This window comes from Halictus rubicundus, chromosome 3 (genome assembly GCF_050948215.1).
Source record: "Halictus rubicundus isolate RS-2024b chromosome 3, iyHalRubi1_principal, whole genome shotgun sequence".
NCBI classification, from domain to species: Eukaryota; Metazoa; Arthropoda; class Insecta; order Hymenoptera; family Halictidae; genus Halictus; species Halictus rubicundus.
The window spans coordinates 11,282,932-11,301,622 of NC_135151.1; the positions used below are offsets into that span (position 1 = coordinate 11,282,932).

General features: G+C 43.6%; 1 protein-coding gene across 1 annotated transcript in view; it reads left to right on the plus strand.

Moving 5' to 3' along the window:
• The first annotated feature begins 407 nt into the window (after window positions 1–407).
• Window positions 408–18,691, plus strand: part of Lilli (AF4/FMR2 family member lilliputian) — a 335,845-nt gene continuing 317,561 nt past the window's right edge. Inside the window, exons 1-2 of the mRNA XM_076785359.1 lie at window positions 408–886; window positions 8,318–8,859. Of these exons, the coding sequence (XP_076641474.1) occupies window positions 8,798–8,859 (62 nt within the window). The 5' untranslated portion in view covers window positions 408–886; window positions 8,318–8,797. The remainder of the gene's footprint in view (window positions 887–8,317; window positions 8,860–18,691) is intronic.

Here is an 18,691-nt window from a genome sequence, read left to right on the forward strand (position 1 = left end):
TTTCAATTTTTCTCCTGCTTGAAATCATACCAAAACATTTTTACAGTCAATGTAGAAAGTGTGTGGTCCGGTCATAAAAGATATCCAACGTAATCGTATAATACATATGTCCCACGTGGACAGTTATTATGACCGTGAAGGAGTCTGGGATCTCCATGGGAAACGGGTTGCAGAGATTCTCGTCGGTGCAAAAAATCGATCATTCGGTTTCGGTGGAAAAAAGCGACGACATGCTCGATATATCGTTTACCGCGATGCAAAGCACGTGCCGCGTTCGCTCGGTTCATAGGCGCCGCGAATAGACCGAATGATATTGCATGATTACAGAGGAAGCCGGCTGGTGTGCGCACGCGTCCCCTCGGGTTGCTCGTGTGCTGTGCCGTGTGCGTGAAAGTACGGTGTCGGTGGTGGGGATCGAGGGCGGGTGAGGGAGCAGGGGTGGGGGCAGAGGGGTGGAGCAGCCGCCGTCTGATGACACCTGTAGCTCGACCCCCACGATCAGTTCAGCCGCGACCGTCCACGCGCCGTCTTGTTACGACGTTTTTGCACGGCTACCACTCTAACCGATACGTGTACACGTTCACGCACATCCACACATACAGACGGACAAACACTCGGCGATAGCCACACTCACTCGCACCTCCTTCTACACATGCACATACGACACACCGACCAAAGTGTACCGTCGACGGTTCTAGTTCACGTGTATGTGAACGAAACAGCAGCCAGCGCACACGTGCAGAAGGCTGATTTTTACCCTTTGCCCGCGTGACAAGAACCCGTCGTGCGCATCTGCCATTATTGTGAGCGGAACTGTCATCGTGCCCCCGGTAGTGTTCGACCACTAGGAGGGGAAGAGGAACGGAAGGGACGACGGTTCACGCGAGTATGTACCACGGACACGACACCGTGCTTCACTAGACAGATCGACATTTCGCGAGTATTCTTTCTCCCCATATCGACCAGCCTTCCGTTCACGTACGCCGTTGACAACTACCGCCAGCTCCCTCTACCCGTCTCGGCCAAAGCTTTTACGCTTACGTTTGATTCCCCGGAGCTGATAGATGCTCGATACTATAATATATGTAGATCTCCTAAGAACAAGGTCGCCGATGTGGAGCGATACTTTCTAAGACAATGAGCCTGGCTCGTCCGTGACACTCCGGTTCGAAAACGAACATACTCGTGATCGGTGAGTTAAGAAAAAACGTATCGGCTGTCGCGCACCGTTCACAGTACCCGAAGCCGATTCCTGTGCGAACGGTCTCGGGTAGAATAATACATTATCCGCGACATCTGAGCAATTATTGACATTGATAACGCGGGCCGCGTTGCCGCGAAAGTCCCCCCCACCCCCCCCCCCCCCAACCGCCCCTTCCCGCGGAGAGATACGATCGAAGTGAACGCTCGCAAATAACGGTGGTCGGTTTTCTTGGGTAGTGTTTCTTGGCACGATCTTGCGTACGACCTTATTCCTAGGGAATGATCGGTGGTGTTGCGACTGTGCGCAAGAAAACAGAACGTGGCCCGTATGCCCGGCAATGCGAGACGAACGCCGCCGCCGCCGCCGCCGCGGAGGGGCATGTGTCTCGCGCGTGTTCACCGAGTCTCTCTCTCTCTCTCTCTCGGCTCTCTCTCTCCCGTTCTCTCTCTCTCTCTCTAGCAGCACACGGAAGCGCGAGAGATTCCAGAAATTGTGCTGGTGCTCCGTGTGTATTCCCGTCGTGCGCGCGACAGTGAAGTGTGCACGGCAACTACGTAATCGCGTAGCGTTTCCATGCGAGACTTGCTGCGCGTTCGGAAATATCGGCAGGAATTTAATTGGCGAGCCTCTCCGTAAGTATCGAAAGTTACCGCCGCGCCGATGACTTTTGTTTATGCTAGCAGTGTCGTCGCGGTTTCGTCAACAGAAATATTCGACGTTTCGCAACAACCATCGCCGCCACGCTTATGGCTAATACAAATATTTAGTTTCCTGCGCGCGACCACGCGCGTCAATGTTAAGGCCGGTTCCCATTTTCACGTATGTATTTCGAAGTACGGGTCCATTACAAAATTTCGAATTCACCGGCGGGAGAGACCGAGGGAGTTTAATCCCTTGCAGTACTATTCATTTTATGGTTATAGTGATTAGAAATTCTTCACCGTTTAGAATTTCATAGAAGAAAAGAAAGGGATTTATCGTATGCCTATGTTTTCTCTAAAGGCTATACATCGACTGCAACAGCATAGATTTTTATTTCAGTTTAAAGGAAATTAATGACGTACATATTTATTAGACTCTGTTCAGAATCTTCATCACGATTCTGAGTCGATATTGTAGGGCATAGGTTCAGAATTCGAAATGGTTTACCATGTTGATTGCAGGTAGTGTTCGATCATATCATTTGACCTTCGCAAAGTGGTTTTTGACGATTTTACGTCAGTCGTGGTTAGATCTATTCGAATTCTTACGTATTCAACTTTCTTTACATATTTTTTTCGGGTCAACATGGATCCTAAAATGATTTGTACTGGCTGCTAGAAAACTAGAATTTAGATGGAATGCTTGTATCCGTGGGTCCAAGTGGACCCAAGACCCAGTATAATGCCACGAAAAATCAAAGGCAGTATTGACCATAAAAGTTCCCATCCCTTACCAGGCAACACCATGGCGGGTCTGCGCAGACGTTCAAAAAACGAGCGGAAAATTAGATAGGACAATCGGTTGCGTCTAAATACACATTTTCCCGTCAATTGCCGAAGCCAAATCTCGCTCAATACATACCGAGCCTGAAAAATAGCTCGTGTCGTTCACGGCGCTATATCTTCATTACTCTTTCTGTTTTGGCCTCTCCGTCTCCCTCGGTCTCTTTCTCTGGTCGCTCGGTAAATAAGACGCGTGCTGTATCTACGCGTATCAAGTGTACATGTGTAGGATAAATAAGCGAAATCGTGTTGCACGTACCACGGCCTTTGCCGAGTATTGGTGATCACACATCTTAGACGGGGATCCGACAAATATAGATACTCGGGATGGCAGTGTGCGCGGGACCACTCGCACACCAGGTAGAATAGCGTAGAAAAGGAGGTGAAGGGGACAGAGCGACGGCGGAGGAAATAGCGTGGACAGATACAATTTGTGCTGAACGGAATCGCCGGATTTTAAGTAGACGCTGCGCCACAGACCGAAAATTAATTCTGAAATCTAATTTTAAAAAGCCGAAATTTAATAATAAATGGCACCATGAATCAGCAGAAATCTGCCATAAATTTATCTAGAAATAGAAAGTGGTTTGCTACTGTGATTTTTCTTTTACATCTACAACTATTAGAATTTTATAACAGTTTGGAGTATTCGTTGTAAGCTTGAGTCGGTATTATAGGTCAAGTGTTTCGTCAGCCCCTCGGTCCTTCTCTCGCGAGGTTGCATGAGAAATTTTTTTTCTCGCCGTTAACAAAATGAAAATACATCTAGTTGTTCGTTGTCGCCGATTCGGCTGCGTTGTGTGTGCAGCCGAATGAATAATAAGGATCCGAGACGCTGGCGGACGACGCGTCATGTATACGGTTACACGATGAAGCAAATGATGGCATATTTGTCGGCTGTGTCGTTGGGTGATGCGCCTGTATCGGTGTAATCGTGTTTGCATCGTTCGCCGGCTGGTAGGGATGGATAAGTAGAGTTAGGAGGATCAGACCGGTGGGGGAAACAGTGTGGACAGGTTGCGTTCGTGCTAAGCCGAGTCTCGTCGCCTCTCGCATTCCGAGACGCGGATTCCGGAGCGGTTTTCTTTTAAGAAAGACAGAGGCTGTCGGAGGAGGAGGGATCGTGCGTCAGAGCGAGACGGAGAAAGAGAACGAAAGAGAAGTGGAACGCTTACGGTACCGATTTTCCAGCGAGCGTTCGAGTCTACGCGTTCCTCTTTTTTCTCTCTCCCCTCTTCCTTCGTCCACTTCTTCTTCTTCTTCTTCTTCTTCTTTCCTTGTTTCGTTACAGACCGGATAGTCTGGTCGGCCAGGGCGCCTTTTTCCACTTCGAACAGCGCCGTGAACAAATACACAAGCCATAAGGGTAGAACGATCGTTGCACCTACAGCTGCTTATCGACTGCGTCACGATCCCACTTAGCGTACGTCCTTGAATCACGTAACGCTTTTACTCCTCGACTTTTCGCCTCGTTACCCATCCCTCGAAAGCGTCTTCGTTCGCAGATACCGAACCAGGATCATTTTCCCCTTCCGATCGTTCGATCTTCACTCAAATTCACGGTCTGCTCCCAAGATGGGAATAAATTTAACTTCGTATGAAAGTGAAGAACAATATTGTTAAAATATTGTACGGCCACATATTAATCCGGACAGTGCCGGATTAAGACCTTTAGAGGCCCTAAGCACTTAAAAGTTTTTGAAGTCTCATTTCAATTGTATCAAAATGTGCAGTATTTTCTCGATATATGTCCCCAACACGGGTCTACCCAGGGATATTTATCGGCTAGAAGATACTATTCTTTGATACCCACTTTGATATAATCCACGGCATTGGGGATAGTTCTAGGACTTTTATCGGCTAGATATTTGGGACATATATCAATCAATGTGGCCAACGGTATTCAGGACGTCAGCACCTGATAATAATCGGCGTACAATGTATTTGTTTTTTTTTTTTAAATGTTGAATGTTCAAAGTCGAATGGAATTTTCTTCGAACATTTTGGCGGTTGTGACGCTGGGATGTCGGAGGAGCAGCGAGGTCGATTTGTTCGTCGACGGACCGCTGAAAAATGTTAGCGACTCGGCGAGTAGGTCATTTGCCCTTGTTATGCCGGATACTTTCGACTTGGGCTGCCGGCGAGAACGGTACATCGGTTCGTAAAAGGATCGCTGGCTGTTTGCATGTTCCTACCGAGCCGAGTACGCTATTATTACGATTTAACGTTCGACGTGTGGCAACACTAATTCCACACGGTGCTGGAGATTTTCGTGAAATTTCAGGGGTCATGAGCGTTATTTGATTGACATACGGCAGAACCTCACGTACGCCAACTAAGTGGGACGCTGACATTGATTTTTCGATAGAAAATAACAGTAACGAAACAGTCGTAAAATAAACGGTCGAAGAAATTTTTGTCCATTTTTTTTATTACACCAGAATCGCCGAACATCGAACGTGACTAATTGCGTTATAATAATTATAACTTTATTGTAATATGTACTCGAATAAAGAAATTTGTTTAAAAATTTCTATAATTCTAAAAGAATTAATTGCTCTGATCCGTTCGGTGAGTCTAGCGTTAAACGTACATTGCATTATAGATTACAATACCGGTTAAAATAAGTAAATCGAATGCTTCCATTATTTTTACGCGCGTTCGGCTAACAGTCCCAGAAGCCTCGGTGAAAGTGCACAGATGAGATAGAGCCTACGAGAGAAAGGAGTAATTATAGCTTATGACACACTACTACAACGGCTAATTTTTTTCCTCGGAGAACACATTCATTTACGTCTCTTTCTTTCCTTTAATCGTGGATTATTTCGAACAATCTTCCACGAAACTTCATCGTTTACAATTTCCACCGCGTTGCTTCTTGGCACGGTTTACAACGCCGCGTCACTCGCTTGGAATTTTGAAAATCAAGAGCTTCTCGCGTTACAATAACCTCCTGGGAATACGAAATTTCACTCTCTGCTTTCTTTCTACTATCACTAGTTATTTGAATTATTAATTCAATCTATTTCTTTTTAAATATCTCATTTAAGCATTACAGCAATCGTGGATAGGGATCGTCTACCCACGGTTGCCATAACCTTCTGAGAATACAAAATTTTTTTCTCCTTTTTTTTCTACGTAGCTATTGCAATCATTGTCTAAATCAGAGGCGTCTGCCCGTATGAGCAATGATTTTCTTGCCCTGGGCATACACAGAACGGCGGGCACGAAGCCACGCCCCTGCGGGCAAGGCAGCATGTATTTGCAAATGTGTATTTGCATAACGTGGCAAGTTACAGCTGTGCTACGGCCTACCCCCACTCCGCTATGTCACTTGCCCGTAGCTTTGCCCGCGGGCATCGGCGGGCGTGTTGAGCAGCTCTGGTCCGAATTATTGTTCAATCTATTTCTCTTTAAACATTTAATTCAATAAATGGCAACAATCGTTGACAGATCGATGAGCATCGACCCATTAACGATAAATGTTTTTCGTGCTCGTTCACCCGCGGCTGCCAAAAAAGCAGCGCTCGCGTCACGGATTTACATTGACAGGTCAATGGTCGCGCCATCTTGGAATCGGCGGACCAATCGCGCGATCGGATGGGTAACACGTGGATCCTCGAAGTACGCGACTTGTGTAGTTTGCAAACGGTAAACCGAACGCGCGGTGCACTCCGTTGTTCCTGCGTTCTCACCCGGGTTCCCTTAGTTTATAAATAAACAACGCGCTCGATCGACTCACCTGGCACGTTCCGCTTTCAACCGTGACACTTATCTCAACGTGTTTCTGCGCCTGGAAGACGGGTCTCGGGCCCCGTTCGATCCCAGCTGATCCCCACCGATGATTCCATCCCATTTCGGTCTATGATGGACAACTATCACATATCGACACTACGTTTATTCTCATCGAGTATAACCCCTTGGCTACCGGCGAGGCTAAACGCGTAGAGAACAAAAATGAAATCTGTGCTAGGTGCTTTTCACTGTACGCTTCATTCTACTTAGGGTAAGGTACCCAATTACTGTGCCTATATTAATTGTACTTATTTTTAAAGCATAATGAATATTGAAAAGGAGATATTGAATTTTTTTCATTAAAATCAGTTAATTGAAGTTATTATATGGTTATTATATTTAAAATGTATAAATCTGTAGAAAGGATTCTTTACAATTGCAATGTACAACATGTATCGCATTCTATCGCTATCGATGACTATTGCAACCGTAACAGCATCGTCCGGTGGTCAGGAAAATTCATGAGAATAGACTGCAACGTTTTCCGAGGACTTTCACTCGAGCTGGATTTTGGCGCCAATCGCATTCACTGTTGTCGACCGTCCACAGAGAATGTGAAAGGCCGACGAAGAAGCACTTTCCCAGAAGAATCCGTTCCTATAACGTAAATCGTATTCGAACACCGACCACCGACCACTTAATTCCCCGTAGTGACATTTGCAGCAGAAAGTCTTTTCTGCCGGTATGCACCGCCAGATGGCGATCGACATTACGCTTGAGCGTACACCGTAGGCTCTCGAGTGGATCATTTTAATTCCCAAGAGCCAGTCTGAAAAGTAATAATGTATAATATTTATGTAGTGCGTGAGGAAAAGTGTGATGGATCCACGGGAATAATGAGTGTTGCGCAAAGGAATAATTATAATCGAGTGCGAGGCGGCTATGGAAAGTTTGGCGGGCAATTTTTCGAGAGAACGGCACCGCGCATGCGCGCAGGGGTTGGCGGGACGGGTTGTTGATAGTCGTCCATGGTTGGCATTAGTGTTCGCACGTGTCGGGGGAGCTCCGCGTCGGCAGACAACGAGTCGGATTAAATTCCTGATTGAACGTGAACTGTGTATTCATAATTAATCGTCACTTGCATATTGCATCGGTCGTAGAGATCCATCAATTTTTGTGAAGTTTCCTTCGTGAGTGTGAATTGTGAACCGCAATATGGCTTAGAATCTGGTTTTACCATTTACACCTGCCTCCACAGTTAGGCCAAATGTGCCTATTCAGTAGTCAGTCTTCCTGAAAATGAATTGGCTTGAAAACAAGAGACATCCGAACTATAAAATTGCATGGCTATGCAATGTATGGCTTCGTGTCTCCATATAAACAATTTAAAAAATATATGAAGAATGAATAACCAGTGGCGACTCTGAGGTGTCACTAAAAATTACTACATCATTGTAAAAAATATTTTTTACATTATTAAATTTGTTCGTATTGTATGAACTACATATTGTATGAAATAAATTGCAGAGTAAATTTTTTAATTTGTACATTTTTCAGAGAATTAAGCCATTTAACTTGTTTGCTCGAATATCAATCGAGAGGCGTACATTTCGCGAAAAAGTGAAATTCAGTTCACACAGTGGGGTGATTGTAGGGGGCAGGAAGGTCTGGATATGGTGTGGATTAAAAAATTCGTTAATATCAAATATATGATTGCGATGGTATACGATTGACCGGTAGGTCGAACAACAATCCAGGTCGAATAAAAAGTAAGGCGGAATAACAGTTCAGGGGCGTGTATCTTGACAAAAAGCGAAGTTCAACGCACTGCGGGGACATTGTAGGGGGAGTAAGGCTGACACGGTGTGGGTAAAACGAGAATTTCTGCCTTCAGGTGTCGAGGGGTGCAGGATCACGGATGACGCCTGATGATCGTTGCCGCCGCGGCTGAGCTAGTTGCCGGAGGAAAATGAGAAACAAACCCGCCGTCTAGATAATTGCCGGGAGTCGGCCGTGTAAGACGTATTAGCGACTTGTTGACAGTGCTTGGTTGGCCGTTATCTGCGCGCGGATGGTTCCTCTTCGGCGAGATGCTCTCGTCATGACTGACGGTACGACCGTGTCGAGGATCTAACGCGGACCTGTAGTTTCGGGTTTCGCGAGTGTCGGGGGCCATTTTCTAACCGATTCGAAAAGCCGAGTTCTCTTCTTGTTCCGTCAGGGAAACGATGAGTCGCGCACAGCAACCTAGCAAAACCGTGTAGCCATATACCGCGGGTACGGTGAATGGAAAGTTAACAGATCACGCGACAGTGATGCAGTGCCGTAGTGTCAGTGCCCAGTGCCACGTGCCTATTGCTTGGATTACTTGAAGATGCCGTCGTCCGGTGGATACTATGACGACAGGAATCCTCTGCTCAAGGGCACCTTATCAAGGTGAGTCCTCCATGCTTTCTACGTTTACGCAATCTAGGAACCCACCGAGTTCCCAGAGATCTCTGGCGTGGATCTCTTGAACTTAACATTTTTTCATTTTTTCGATTATTGATATTGTGGACTTTGGTCATCTTTTGTAGATCACGACTGAGGTTTTTGTTTGACATTTTTGCAGGCCACCTTGAACAACTAATCTTCTAAGAATTAAACTGCAGATTCTACATCGATTGTGTGGAGCAGAAATTAACAATAGAACTGCCTAGTGCATTTATGGTTTTGAACATTTTCTAAAAATGCTAGAATATAAAATTTGACAGAACATTGGACGATTTTTATTTATTTCAGATCTACACTGGCTACTGCCACTCGGGTTAACATTTTCTTTGATTCTACTTTCGTATTTGACTACAAATATTGAAGATTGCATGAACATCAGCAGCGCAAAAATTCGTGCCCGAGTCCTTGTTGTGTTTCAATACGAAATCTAGCAGGAACTTTTGCAATTACTTAGTATGTTGTTTGACTGCATACAGGGTGTTTCGTTTAACTGGAAACGCTGGAATATCTTACGAGGGATTGATGTTATCAACAACATGTTCTTACAAAAGTTACTTGACATAAATGGGGACTTCACGTGGAATGAATAAGTTTTCTGTAAATGCAGTGGCGGGGGAGATATTAAAATAAAGTTGATATTTTTTAATGGAACCCTGCTTTTTTTATTCATCACTTGATGGCGATTGTTGAGACGAATCCAATGATGTGCAACATCATTTCATTTTGTACAGTACATTGTAATAAAAGTTGATCCGAAGGAGTTAGCAAACACGGAACGCTATGAATAAGTATACTTTTAAACCGCCTTTTCGTTTTTCTGAAGGCACCTTTTACGAACTCGATGTTTGTTTATACTGTACACTGAGGTCATTTGGTACTGTCGATGGATACAGCGACGCAGGGTTTAGCTAGCGATTTGCGTGAAACTAACACTTTCGGATCTAATTTTATTTCAATTACTGTTTTTATTTGTACTGTACGAAACGATATGATGTTGCACATTCGTCTCAATAATCGCCACCATGTGACGAATAAAAAGACACAGTTTTCCACTTAAAAATCCATTTACAGAAAATTTATTCATTCCACATGATGTCCCCCTTTATCTCAAATAACTTTTCTGAGAACATTTTTTTATGACATCCAGTGAACGTTTCCAGTTGAACGGAACACCCTGCATCATTTCACTCACACATTTCTGTCGTATATACATAAAATCCGCAGTCTACTAACGATCTTTGATTTACTGTGGGAAAATTGTTTCGTTGTTCGTTTATCTACTTAAACATGTTCCATCTAATTGGTCTCAAATATCCAGCTTATCGTTGGCGATAGGAAAGAATGTCGGAAGGAAATGTGATTAGGTTTAAAGGGCCAAATGTTATGGTAGGGAGAGGATTTTTCTCAAGGTCATCAATGTTATTAATGGGACCTGTACATTTGTATTGCTTGCTTTTAATAGCGAGGATCAAGATTAATTCATCGACCTATAGTGCTGTGACCTCCATATGACCTTGTGATTAATTCTTTGTTTACTATAGTGTTTGCTTGTCACTTATGGCGCTCGAGATAAGTGGGACGCTTCCTAGAAAAATCGCTATCATTATCTAACTGTAATAGCATCCCATTATATTCAATGTTCGAACTTACAATTAGTGATTGATAAGCAAGGGTTCAGGTGTTGAATAAGTCCTTTTCTGCTTCGACAACCGACGCGTAGGTTGGACACATTGCAATATGTCGAGGGTTCCGATATTTAGGAAACTGCCTGGGTTATGGAGACAAATTTTGGAATTGGTCGCCAAACTATCGTTTCTGGTGGGACTGGTAAAACGCCCGAGAATATACGATTCCCGTTGCGATTCCCCGAAAAAGTAACGACCGGCGAAGGATCGTTGATAACGAGCGAAGGAAAGTGTGACACCAGAGATTCATTTTAGCCGATTACCCGACCAGTCGGTTGATCTCCTTGGTGCCTAACCGGTCTTCGGGTTCGCTTCTGTTTTTAAATACGTCGGCCTCCGCTCCTCGAGAGAGCACCACACGCTCTCTCTCTCTCTCTCTCTCTCTCTCTCTCGAGCGGGAGAGCGAGCGAGAGAGAGAGAGAGAGAACCGTGGAGCCTCTGTCGCTCGAATCGAATCGAATAATTCGTCGATTATCTCTCGAACGAAGTAACTCGTTCCACCACTATTCTCGCAAACGTTAATGGACCCCGTCGGGTCTACGGGCTTAAACCGGGTGATACGTTCGTGTTTGCAAATAGACTTTCTTTTCTACTTTCTTGGCGAACCGCTTTGCCACTTTCTTGTCGGTAATTAGCACCATGTCTACCGGGCGTTAAAACTGACTGTTTTTCATTACAAAAAATAAATTCTAAAAATAATTCTAAATTCTAAATAAATTCTAAATTATGCGTTGTACAAAAAAGTTATTTCTACAGATGTTACATAGTATCAAGAAGGACACGATGTGGTGTACATACTTGATTTCTTTACAAGTGGAGACGTTCAGGAGATTTATACATCAATTTCGATTTTTTAAATGGAACCGTATATTTGTGCAGACTTTGTTACTAGCCTAGGGGTGTAAAGGCTTTTTATACGAATTCCTGGTTTGGTGGGTTGTTTAAAAAAAATTGCGTCTCGTTGGCCAGAAATTTTCAATATGTTGAGAGGTTGTTATAAAAGTAGAGTCCACAGAATAAACAAACGCGATAAAATCATGGTTGAACGCTGTGTGCAGATCGAACTTTCTGGCTCGCGCAGAACGCATTGCGCGAAATGCACCGTCAGCGTTTCCCTCGCTTCGGATATTGGTTAGGGTAATACGATTACAGGTTCATTGTTTAGTCAATCGATACACCTTAACGAAGAAATGAGAACCTTTATCCATTACGAGATTGGAGGGGAAACATCCGACACGTGGGGTACTCGTGGCATTGAACGATGCACTTGCAATAATTTCGCGGTAGCGTTGCTGAAACAAAGGAATCATTTAGCGAAAGCCGACGAAAAACCAACGAGGGCTTAACAATCACATTATTTTATATACACGATGTACACAAAACGAGCGAAAGATGTACATTTTTGCGGAAGTTGTACATCCTTTTGCTACATTCTTGTGCAACATCTTTGCAATTTGATATCACACACATTTACGTCATAAGTGCGTGAAATCCACAGTTCAATAACTAGTCTGCAGATCTTTGCGCAAAATACAGAATTTCTGCATCGATTGCAAGAAAAAGGAGCCGCATAGCCATTTATCTTTCTTTTCTTCACAATTTTAATAAGTAGCCTGCGGATGTTTGAGCGAGATAAAAGTTTTAATGTTTCAATTGCAAGATACGGGAGCCAGATACACATTTAATTTTGTCTTTAATAATTTTCGTTTTCAATTATCAATTTTAAAGTGCACCAACCCATTCTCGTTATGAATGCATAAAATCCATTAGTAAGGTAATATATAATCGCATTCTCAAAATTGCCTGACATCTTCACTTTTCTATTTCACCTACCTTGCATTTTTCTTGTAAATGCGCAAAATCCGCTAATAACCTCTGACTCCCCTTTCCCAAAAAATTTACTTTCACTGCAAATAATTTCTCCAAGAAGCTTCTATAAAAATTAACCCGATCAATTGATCAAAGGGTGTAAGGACTTGTCTAGAATTTCGTGTTACAAGAATGTCAGCGACATTCTTCTCGTTTCTCCGACGAACAAAGAAAGAGGAAGACCGAACACCCCATCGGTTTCTTTCTCGACGAGCGACGGCATTCTCGTTCCAAAAGTGTGTCCTAACGGTACATACAAGCCGAATCGCGTCGCGTCATCCTGATTCCCGGTAAATCGTCGAGGAATCGGCGTGTACGTACAAAATCTTGGTACGTAAAATCGCCGATTTTCCTGAACTCGAGCCAGCAACTTTCCACCTCGCTCGATCGGCGAGCAAATGTAAATTATCTGGGTATTGTCTCGCGCGAACGCTGATAACTCGCATCGTTAACCGCCATAATGCTCGGGCTTCAACGCGGATCGCGTTTTTGTTATTTTGTTTCGGCACCGGTGGTTTTTAACCGGTGGACAATCGTAGAGCGCGACATAAAAGAATTTATCTCGATTAGTTTCGGAAAAAAACGCGAGTAATCGACTTCGGGACAATCGACACTCTTTCAGCGAAACTCTTTCTCACAGCAGACTTGCATCATTGCCATTGTTTCGCTTTTTTTATTAGCGATTTTATGTCGCGTTTACTGTGGGGTAATCGGCGTCTGATTGCTTCGTTCATTTCTCGATCGTTCATGATCGAGACGGCGACATGGATTTGCGTGGGCACTTTTTATTTTTACAAAACAATTTTGACAATTTTTATATATGACATATATGGCAATTTTCGTAGCACGTGTTTGAGTAAAGAAAATTGGATGATCACCCATGGAAGTAACTTTATAATTTCAATGATTGTGAAACGAAAAATATGAAACCGGTCAGATGACCGGCAGCGGTGGGTTTAGTGTTGGTACGCACGTTTCTGACCTTTCGACGAAGAGATCCTCTCTATCGCGCGCACTATCCGAGCCACAAAATCAACTGAAAGAAGGCCGGCCGAGTTAAAACGTAAACGGTTTTGTTGGTTTTTGGGAAGCAAGGTATTTACTTATTTAGAAAGAATAAAAAAAAACACAGATATGATCATGAACGATATTTGATCGATGTTTCCTCTACTAAGGCTAGGCTTTTACTGAACGACTTCGGCAGCTCGTCGATACGTTGGAGAAAAATAAAACATCTGAATGGGACACGTCGGCGGACCAAAAAGAAGCGCGGCTCTGTCTTTGATTCGATACCTAAAGACACCGCGAGATACAATGTAACGAGATACATATACAACAGTTAATGGAACCGTATTATAGATATAATTTCTGTACAAATATCTATAGGTTTCCGCCAGTTTGCAAACATCGAGTCTCTGGAGCACCTAGCAACGCTAGTAAAGCGTGCATCGCTCAGCTATTAAACTCTGCGCGTCGAGGCAAGATAGTTAATGGACGAACGCAGTTCAGCGAACCGTGTCACGAGCCAGGTACCCAGAATATCGTAATTGGTCGACGCGTAGCTAGCCTAAACGAACGACGCGTGCACAGGCCCGCTCCAATTATTCCGTGCCGGTGTTCCGCGCAGTTCGTTCAGTCGAAAACGGCAGGAATCATTTGTTCGACTCTGACAACGTTTAAATTCAGTGGTCCCCGTAAAGGGATCCCGTGGAACTTACCTCGTATTCTTATTTTCGATGCTGCGTTCGAGCGAATCTTTAGGATTTTTTCCCGGAATAACTATCGAACCTTTTGCATCGGGAATTTTCGGACATATATTTACTGGCGTTTCAAGTACACGTGTGATTTTTTCAAGTGAAAATAATAAAAATCACACGAGCCATGTATTTTTTGCATGTTTTGAAAAATATGGGCTTCCTAGTGATCGGAAACAAACAAGTTGTAGTTATGGGACGAACTAGAGCAAATCAAAAATTTTTAAATCAAATGACCGATTTTTAAAAATATTTTCCGGCCTTTAGCACGATCAAACAAATAAGAAAAAAATTGATGGATTTTAAATATTTTAATTTGCGCGATAACAGGGTTTTTGCCGAAGATTCTCTTAAAATTGCAAGTCGATCGGTCAACCGTTTAAAAAAAAAAGTGGTTTCGAGAATAACGCGTTTGGAAATTCATTGTTCGGACGCCTATCACTGTGCTGATTTTACGAATACAGACAAATCCTTTTGCACACGTATTTTACAACACTTGTGATTTTTCGAAGACGAAAAACCAAAGTGACGCACCCAGACGGCCGGTTAGGTGGAAGCGTGACGGGCGCATCAGCTGACAATGACCTAAAAACCGATAGGTATCGGTAGGAGCCGGTGTTTCCGCATCGGCAGCCAATCAGGCCGATTAGGCGAGCAAAACTCGCGGCAGAGTCGATAGCTGCTGACGCAGAGATGCTCTCTTTTTTCCCCGGAACGACCCAGAAATCGGTCGAGCACCACCGATCTACCGGTTTCCTTGGTTCTATGGTAAAGGAGGATGATTCCGAGCAGATAGGAGACGCCACGGAATTCTTGCTCCGTCGATGAAAGTCAAACGAGCACGCAACAAGTTGAGATTAGGTCGGCGTCCTTGGCCTCGCGCCGTGCAACGCTGAAATTCGTGGATCGAGGCAACGAGTATAGAGTTTTGATCGAGATGAGTGTCGTAATTGGGAATGTGGGACAGGGTCGCCCGTACAAAAATTCTCCGTGTCTCTTTCGTGTCGTGGCAATTCCCCTTTCCGTTTCGCGATTCGTGAAATCCCCGTGGAAAATCGATTTCGCCCGAATCGCGTCGTAGGCGCTCGATCCATGGAAAAATTGAATGACCCCGATACTTTGAATCTAGAGGGCTGTGAACCAAGCTTCGGTTCTCTAACCGCTTGCCCTGCAATATCTAGTCATACTCGTGGCGAAGATTCTGAACAGACATAAATTTTCTCCTTTTTTAAAGAAATTACGAATTGCAAAAAAGTTCTGGTCAATGAAACCGTAAAATAAATCGTGGTGCAAGGGGTTAACTCTTGGACGCCTTTGACCATTTTGTGGCAGTTGTAGCAGGACTCTTAAAATTATTATACATAAATTTTTTTGTGTATTAGATCAGTGCAAAAGTTCGTGTCCGATTTCGTATTAAAATACAACAACGACACGAGCTTTTGCACTGATCAAATATTTTTTGTACTAACTTCTTCGAGATAAGGTTTATTCTTTTGTTAGACTTGGCAGCGAGTCGTTTAAACTTGCTGCTAACAAATTTACCATTCTATTGAACATTCATCTATTTTATATTCCTACATACTTGAAAATGCTTTTGGTTCTTCTCTCATCGTTTACAATCTAATTTGATGCACTTTCTAAAATATGAAACTACAACATATCTCTTCCTCAAGCAAGGCAATTAGAAATCCATAAATGTATCCGTATACGGGTACCGAATAACCTAGGCATCACTTCTCTGCATCATTCTGACACTTAAATGGTGATTAAATATATTTAAACGGCAGCGCACACTGAAAACACTGTGCTGATTACTTGTTCTTGATTGGCGTCAGCTTTAAGCACATTCCTATCGAATATTTCATCTATTTTCCGTTCCCAATTACTTCAGAATGTATGATTTTTCTCCTCGGCATTAAATCTGAACGATAAATTCGTCTCTGTCTCAAGATCTTCGTTCATAAAATATAAGATGAAAGAAATACACACTAACTACGGTTTCGCTAATGTTTTTCTCGTATGCTGTGCTCGTTCAGTTGAACAACACTAGTCAGAGTAATTAAAACACAATCAAGATAAAATGATTGGGGGTGAAAAATTCAGTATTGGAACCAGGATCAAGAATTTTGGATTAAGATCAGGAGAAAAAATTCTGGATTGAAACCAGGATAAAGAATTTAGGATTGAAATCAGGAGAAAAAATTCTGGATTGAAACCAGGATAAAGAATTTAGGATTGAAATCCGGAGAAAAAATTCTGGATTCTAACCAGGATTAAAATCGGGACAAGAGATTCAAGATTAAAATCAGGACAAGAAATTCGGGATTAAAACTAGGACGGAAAAATCAAGATAAAATCATGATAAAATTCAGGATAAAATTCAGGATAAAATTTCAAATCATGTTTTTTGGTGAAAAAACGAACTCTCCGTGTAATCGAACACTTCATCGGGTTTCCTAAAACGCGGGGCTCCGAATAAAACGCAACATGCCAAATGGAATGAACGAACCATCATCCACCGATCATGGGATAACCATGTTTGGCAAGCTTGCTAGAATCGACTCGGTTTCGCTTCTTTGCCCGGGATATCTGTTCGGTAGTTTTATCTCGTTGCTCTCGGTGTTTTCGAGGCGATACGGTGTTCGGATTCGAGTGGTACATCATCGGTCTCTTCGTTCCGTTGCAATCATCTGAGTCCCCTCCTCCGATGGTGCCTCCCCCCCCTCTCTGTTTGTTCTTGTTTCCATGCGGTAGCCATTTTTTCGCGTTCCACTGACGTAACTCATTCCATTCAACTTTCTACAAACAACGCGCTCTCGATACACCTCGTATTCGCGATTTCGCTGACTAGTTTGTAAACACTGCGCCACTGTCGACCTCGCGCGAGTATCGTTTTTTGAACGACGAGAATACAATTTCGCGATAAGGACGTCGTGTGCGCGCAGGAATATCGTTGCCAGAGTGTCGCCGAGAACACGACACAGAGAAACAGAGACGACGACAACTCGGTGTTTAGAAACGAGAAGCATAGAGAGGCTCCGGTTGTTTGAGTGCCCGGTCCCTTACGCGCGAGTCTTCGTCAACGCTGGTCAACACGGAGCTGAGTGAAATTTAAGAGGGTAAACCGAGCTGGAGCACCTGGACACGCTAAATGATTGTCTCGTCTCCGCTGTTCCGTTCTGTTCTGCTTCAGTATTATTTATTTCTTGCTCTGTTACATTCTTACATCCTCTGACATTTTGTTTGATTTTTATTTCGCTTCTGTTCCAGTTCATTTTGATATTTTTACGGTATTCTATTTCGTTTCTATATTGACCTGTTCACAGGGAAATAATAGCGCGATGCAAATGTTTTTATTTACCTTTAAGCTGTGTCCACACTGAAGCAACGGGAAGGACCGAAGCATCTAAAATTGAAAATAAACTGTGACGACACGTGCGTGACGCCGGAAAGCAAACTTAATTCCCCTTTGATTCTCAGGGGCGAAAACATCCCCTAAAGCGGTCCTGCACGCTTCGTCACTGTTCCACGCTCCTCAGAACCACTGATAGTTACGAACACTCGTAAGCATGACGATCTAAGTAAGTTTGACGAGCCATTAGAATTACAATTGACCTCTCGAAAAACTCTAATGGCTTTAAAGTCCCCCAAGGTCTTAAAATTCTCATTTCCCATGCGAGACACGTAGCAAAGACAACGAATAGATCCGGCCACAGTCGTCCGAAGCTCCGTTAGCCCGAAACGAAGATTTAGGCAGAAACACACAGCGGTCAGATTTTTATCGGGCGAAAACCCTAACTCGATGGTAGATTTCTCGGCGCAGGAACACGGCCGAGAAGCAAATCGTGACGCGAAGTGAAAGTTGCTCTAAGCACCGGCAACAATGCCCAATGACAGTAATCGTTCTGCGACGATCTCGAAACCGTCTCCTCCTGGATTTCCGTATACAATTTTTCTTTTTTCTTTTTCTTTCTTCTTTGTACAGCGAGAAACAGAACGAAGAAGAACTGTTTCGGCGAAGTTCAAATTCGACGTTGCCCGCCGAGTCCGCCGAGCTAGAGCTGGTCGGCCGATTGCTCGGTTTACCGTGCGTATTTTTAACGAGCGACACAGTGATGCAACATTTTCCTCGCGAAATGGTGTGTCCCACTGGCTCGTTCAATCGCTTCATAGCCGCCGATTCATTCAGGTTCCGCGTCCTCCTCTTTCGCGTTTCTAGGATCCGTTTAAGTAGAAAGCTGACCGACGAGTTTCGTCGGGGCTTATACCAGTTTATCAACCGGACAATGTTACAACTACGGTGCGTTTAATTAACCCTTAGCACTCGCGTGGCGACTATAAGGCGTCGCTAAAAATTGCTGCATCATTATTCGAAATATTTTTTACACTATTTTAATTTGTTTGTATCCAATAGACCACTAAACATTTCGGTATTGCACGAGTAAATTGCACCATTTTCGTATGTGT